The following is a 6,586-nucleotide window of genomic DNA, read 5'->3' as shown; positions in this document are numbered from 1 at the left end:
CAACCACTACTCATTGATTGTTTTACCCATGATGAAGAAGCACCTTGAAGCTTGAAGAAGAGAGAGTTGGGAGCTTGAGATGGATAGGCCTAAGTCTCTTAACACTAACTTGATAGCATGCAACACTATCAAAGAATTTGTTTATAAAAATTTAACCGAAGATCAATCACTTCCCTACAAAAAGCTATTTGACACTTCTTGGCATGAAGACATATAGTGGTATCCATTCTAGATGAGAGAAGATGAAAATGTAGCCTCCAAATTACAACTTTACTAATAGAACTCAATAGTTGGAAGTGCAAATCCATAATGTTTACCCCCATCTCACACACTTTAGTTGTAGGGTTTCAAACTACAAACATGCCTAACACCACAAAATGTTATGACTTTTTATTGTCAATTGATTTTAACTACTACCGAAAAGGATCAGAGATTAGAAGCAACATTTTGCCATGCATATTTTGAACTTCTGAATTGATAATCCATTAAAATCTCATCCTCCACATTTGCCAACTTGTGAATAACACCATTCACCTCTATATACATGTGGCCCCACCTTATAGTCCTCAAATGTGTCTAGGATTTTACTACACTTGTGCATTAGGATATTGAGTTTCTTGTAGGCATTTGTTGACAATGTGATGCATTAATAGCAATGAGAAATTTCCCCTTAATACATAGTTTTTTAATGTTAAGTCTTGCACATGCGTAAGCCTAATAAGGCAACATGAAATTCAACCTTATTATTTGTGACCACAAATGTTTCTTTTGCAATAGATCCAACTAACTACAATTTGCTATTTCTTATGATTTAACAAACCCCTAATGGCCCATGTTTCCTATTGCCACAATGTCAAAATTGAACTTGTGTCATCCCTCATTCGAAGGGATCCACCTTGCATCTGGTGTGGTATTAGAAGGAAGGTTAATATTTGAAATTCAATAAATGTGTTTTTTTGTTTACTTAATTACAATTAAAAGTGAATATTTTAATTAAAATATTATATTATATTAATAAATTAATTCCAAAATAAAATTAAATAAACTTGTACTTTTTTCAAGAATATAAATTATTTTAAATTACAAAATCTCCATTTTAAAAATAGTTAAAACATGTGAAGTAAACAATTTATTTTGTATTTGTTTAAGTTTTTCAAACTTACAAAAAAATAACTATTTAATTAAAAAAAAACAATTTAAAGTAATGGAAAAGCTATTTATTTTAAAAAATTTAATATAAAATTACTATTTTTTTTTTAACAAAACATTGACATTATTGATCTGACTATATATTATAAAGACATACATTAATAAGTTATTAAAGTCATAGATAAAGTCAATGGACACTTGATCTATTGGTGAAGTTGAATGCTTTTGAATGGTTGTGAATGAGCCTCCTAAGGATCAAGTCTTATTTAGTCCAAAGTTTGACATCATACCCCTTTCAATCTTAAGACTTGTGCTCTCTTGTTGGATAGCTAACTTTTGATAAAAGATTTCTTAAATATCTTTTTAAAAATAAGAAACATTAAAAATATTTCTACATCTATTCAATAAATATATTCATCTTTAAATAAATATTTATAAATATCTATTATTTTTATTCCACTTGAAAAACAATTTTATGAAACTTGAACTCTTAAGAAATCTAATTGACTATGCAAGATTAAAATGCAGTATTGATTGTACTATTGAAAATATAGATAAAGTACAATAACCAACTTTACATTTTGCTCTCTCGATATAGCAGTGTTGAGGTCTAAGAAACCAGACATCTTCTGAAATAAATCTTGAAAGCTCGTAAGTATCTACGCGGAGACGCGTTTTTTGTGGGCCCATCGGATTAGTGGTACTGTCTTTTTCTTGTTGAAGCCCAGTAACATAACTACGCAATCTCTTTGAAAATTTCGTAGAAACCCTCAACTTTCCTCTGAGGCCCACCACTTCCTCCAATGAAAGCTTTTGATACTGTGGTTAAGGAATGGCTTGGCAGTATTCAAAACGGTGACATACACGCGGCACACAGGAACAAGGCTACATGAGCCTCTAATATTTTATTCCAGGCATTGTTATGCAGATATGTGACATATCTGTGGGTATGCATTTCTTAGGTAGTTGCTGCTGTGAAGTGATATGAATTAAGCTTTCTGCAATTCAAATGCAATGGAGATTAAGATTGATAGGTTGAGTGACTTGCCTGACAATTTATTGTGCTGCAATATTCTTTCTCGTCTCTCACTGAAAGATGCCATTCGCACTTCTCTTCTGTCTCACAGATGGAAATCCCTCTGGAGAAACATTCCCCACATCGATTTTTCTCTGTCTTTCTTCGATTCACTCATAAGGCTTACATGCCGCCTTGCAGAAACGGCAGAAATGAAATCCTCTGTTAAGTACATAGAAAATGTGATTAACAATATCATTTCGCTTCACTCTACCTCTCTTGAGAGTGTGCGGTTTGATCTTTCCTTCCAGGGAGGGCAGAATCGATTAGGGGGAAAAATACTCAACAATGTGAGCATTGAGCAATGCATAAAAGGGGCAGCTGTGAAGGGAGTGAAAAGAGTTTCTCTTTATTACAGGGGAATGTGCAGAAGGCAAGTGCCATCTTCTCTTTTTGCCTGTGAGCTTTTAAGGGTTTTGGAAATGGAGGGTTTCTGGATTACAGAAATACCCAGTGATTTTAGAGGTTTTCTGTTTTTAAAGGCTTGTTCTCTTTTGGATGTTGGTGATTTGACTCATGCGAGGCTGCAGCAGCTCATAGCATTGTGCCCACATCTTGAGAAGTTGGTGATCAAGCGCTGTGCTGGCTTGTTTAATTTGCGAATCTGCGCACCCAATCTCAGTTACTTGAACTTGGGAACTTCTTCTATAGAAAACTTTACAGCAGATTGTCCCCAGTTGGTTGAGCTCAAAATAAAGGATTGTTTCATGTTGTGTAAATTTGAGCTTAATTCGTCCCCTTTTCTGCAAGAAATGGAGCCATCAGATATTTCATCACTAGAAGAGATTCCGGCTTTGAAATCCCTGAAAAAATTATCCCTTCGAATAGGATTAGATACTCCATTTGGAGTACTCATCAGCACATTTCCAGACCTTGAAGAGCTGAAAATCACAGACATTCTCATCCAGGTAAATCGTTTTCTTCTTTTGTATTTAAGTTTCTTTCACAGACATCTAGATTTTGTATTATACTGTAGTCTTTTTTGGGATGGCAGGACATGGTAGCAGGGGAAGTTGTATCAGACACGGCATTCCCCAAACTGAAGAAAGTAGTCGTCCATATTTCATCAGACATATGGGGTCAGAAGGAAGTAGGTTTGTTGGATTTCCTTCTTAGCAATGCTCCCAAGTTAAATTCCATGGCTCTCTGTCACGCTTCAGTTGGAACAACATTATTTACTGATCCAGAGTTCATGAGTCAGTTTATGAGTCAGATTTAGGATATGGAATACCCATTTGTAAAAATGAAATTTCATCATGTTGAAGACAGTAGAAAAGTGTGGTAAGAACTAGTAAATATTCCACCTGTTATAGAAGCAGTACTAGATGATACAGTAAGGAAACATACGTAAATTTGCAGCTTCTTTTAATGGTACTACCCTACTAGGCTTCTAAGAAGGGCACTCGGACAGCACTAGCAATGATAAATTTCGACTTTATATGGTCTAAATTTTGATTCAGACGGTTTTTCAATAGTTGGTAGGATATGTTATGATCTTCGTCTCTTTATACAGTTTTGAAATATACTGAAGAATATACAAGTGGTAGCGTTTCATATATTTATTTGCCATAATTGATTTATCAGAAGCTAAATGAAAAATTTGGTGGCCAATTTGCAGGCCCTAAAATAAAAAATTATCCATTAGCTTCTCAAATATTTTATAGTGTTACTATTCTAGATCAACTGTTTAAAGGTTTTTGGCCACTGAATTACTGTGAAACAAGCATGCATTTGGTGGTTTCATTGTAGATATAGAATTATTTCACTTCTTTGTATAACAATATGGTATGCTAGACATCAGGGTTTGTTGTCTTTTGCCTATGGCAATGTCCCATGTTGGGAACAGGGCCTTTTTCATTGCCTCTCTAAAAGTTGACATCAGTTTGGAAATGACATCAAATGCCGATTTTTCTGTGTCATAGATCTTCGGGCGCCACAGTTTCACAAAGACGAATTCTAAATCAAACCCATCTCTTAGGAATTTTACCCTGAACATATTGCAGATCCATATTTTCTCAAAATTGCCATTGCTATGACTATGTATTGGGTTTTACTATTCCATTGTTCTAAACTTCTAGTAGTCTTCAACAAATGTCCTCGCATGAAACTTTTAAAGTAGATGCTTCCCTTGGCAAGTTCAAAGATAAGTTCTTTGTCAGTCTTCCCAAAGCTTGGATTGGCAATGCTTTACAGTCAAGACAAGTTGCAGAGGCGAGTCATTATGAATTATCTTTCTAGGTTTTACAATAATGTTTGAATTATCTTTTCTTTCTTTGATTTTAGTCCTCTCTTATCTTTCTACTCACTTTGAGATTGGTGTAGTTCCTTCCCCTTCTATCCCTTCCGATCCCTCCCCTTTTTTTGCCGGCAACTTGGCAGTTCTTCTTATGCACTCTTTCATCATGATGATGAATCACGATGTCAACATTGATAAAAAAACTCTGAGATTAGAATGTTAAATTAATCATAGATAAAAGTTTTAGCTGGACTGGTCTATGCCACAAAAATGTCTCTGGGGTTGCAGATACCCAACAAGGGCTTTATTATTATTTGACTCCTTGTTTCAGTTCACGAACTGACCCAGCAGGTTTAAGGTTCGGATTTGAGTTTTCTTCCATGATTTCTAAGTTGAATTCGGTGTTACGAAAACTTCTAGTCTCAATATAACTGAGGAGATCTACTCGTGGTTTTTTTCTAAGGCTTTTTAGTCCAAAGTTCCAAACCCTCTGGTGGTAAGCATTCCTTTTCATTATAGCTGAAGAGACATCCCCCAGACTTAATCTGGACTGGCAGACCATTGGCCTAAGTGAAACTGTTAATTCTTGGGAGTGTCATTCAGACTCTCTTTCCCTGAAAACCAATTTGGGTGTTGATATTGGTCACATTAGAAAATAAGGTGGAGTAGTGGTTTCTAAAATCGATCTCTACTGTTTTGATGGTCCCAACCTCTTCGCCTCCTCGTGATAGATATCCCCACCAGGATAATACAAAATGTTTCATTTCTCGTCACATTGTTGTTGCCGTTGCGATCGTTTCTCATTTCTGATAACATAGGTGTCTTCCCCATTTTCAAAATTGTTGAAGAGGTTTTTTAGATTTTCTTTGTTTCGAGCTGGGCAGTCTTCTGGCTGCTCTCCACTTATTGGCCGACAGAGGGTATGCTCACAGCCTGCTTATTGCTCTCCCATGACTTCTCAATAGCATGGATGCTTACCCAGCAACGAGGGCATTGTTTTGGCCTGGTTCTTGCCCATTTTGCCTGTTGAGGAGTTATTAGTTTTTGCCGCTTGGTGTTCAGGATGCATAACTGCAAGAATCTAAAAAGCAAACTGGAGAGAGGGGAGGGAAAGAAGAAAAGGAGGAAGAATAAAAACAAAAGGAAGAAGAATGCTCAAGCTCACGCTGCTCAGGAGCCCATGGATAATGTATGCAAATGATTTGACTAGAGGGTGGGGGTACCTTTAACAACTGGGACCTCTCTCCTCGCATTGGTTTTATAGTTTTAGCTGGATAAGTTATTTTACACTTTTGTTATCTCTGAACTTGTGATAATGGAGATGTCTCTTTCCGTTCTGTGGGGCCACAATTGTTCTTGCTGTTGTTTCATTTTTCGGGTTCTCTCATATTTCTAATTCCTCAGCATTACAGATTTATTTAGCTTCAGGGCATGATACCATTCTGTCCAATTTTTTTGGATAGGTTATATTTATTTTCTAGTTCAACATATTTGAGTCTATTTCATTTTAATTAAAAAAATTTCAATCTCTCTTGTTTGGAAAGTTGAAATTGTTATGGAGAGGGTCAACTCTCAGCTTCTCAATATCTTATGTGACAATTTCAAATTATTTCCATTTTATTTACATCAATTTACTTGACAAGTTTTCTAGTTATGACTAAGGTTTCAAGTCCACATCATCAAATATGATGCCTCATTAGCATACTTTTTGTTAAGGTGTAAAACATGGCTCCAAAAATATTAGATCCATGTTTGTGCATGAAGCTACATTTTACAGGCACGTTGATGTGACATCACATGATGTGCTCCTTCTTAGATCTAAGAAATACATTTTATTCAATTATAGTACTCATGATCAACACTAACAACTTTAAAGTTACAATTATTATTGTTATAAAATTAGATTTATTGTTAAATCAGCAAATATTGTAACAACTATTGGAATAAATTCAATTACTAGATCTTACCCCTATTGATGGGTCAATAGAGAAAAACTCAAATGAAAGTAGTATAGACTTCATGAGAACAAAATTTTTAGAGGGGGTGATTAGAGAATACCTTAATTTGCTCAGAGTGATTGTAATGAACGTAGAAGTTAGAGGGATTGATGGTTAGGGAGGATGGAA

The 6,586-nt window shown here is 35.3% G+C and overlaps 1 protein-coding gene across 1 annotated transcript; it reads left to right on the top strand.

Annotated features, from left to right (window-relative positions):
• The first annotated feature begins 1,714 nt into the window (after positions 1-1,714).
• LOC131054662 (F-box/FBD/LRR-repeat protein At5g56420) lies at positions 1,715-3,683 on the top strand. The gene is made up of 2 exons (XM_057989214.2): positions 1,715-3,132; positions 3,219-3,683. Exons 1-2 carry the CDS (start codon positions 2,164-2,166, stop codon positions 3,441-3,443), a joined length of 1,194 nt encoding a protein of 397 aa, XP_057845197.2. The 5' UTR covers positions 1,715-2,163; the 3' UTR covers positions 3,444-3,683.
• Positions 3,684-6,586: the final 2,903 nt, after the last annotated feature.

Source organism: Cryptomeria japonica, chromosome 8, assembly GCF_030272615.1.
Source record: "Cryptomeria japonica chromosome 8, Sugi_1.0, whole genome shotgun sequence".
NCBI lineage: Eukaryota > Viridiplantae > Streptophyta > Pinopsida > Cupressales > Cupressaceae > Cryptomeria > Cryptomeria japonica.
The sequence above is the reverse complement of the archived record's forward strand: the minus strand, read 5'-3'. Positions and strand labels throughout refer to the sequence as shown.

What these genes read in the sequence shown, in the direction of transcription:
- LOC131054662 (XM_057989214.2), top strand. Translation starts at nt 2,164, where the DNA reads ATGGAGATTAAGATTGATAGGTTGAGTGACTTGCCTGACAATTTATTG. An exon ending in TCACAGACATTCTCATCCAG is followed by an intron (nt 3,133 to 3,218) that starts GTAAATCGTTTT and finishes TTGGGATGGCAG; the next exon opens with GACATGGTAGCAGGGGAAGT.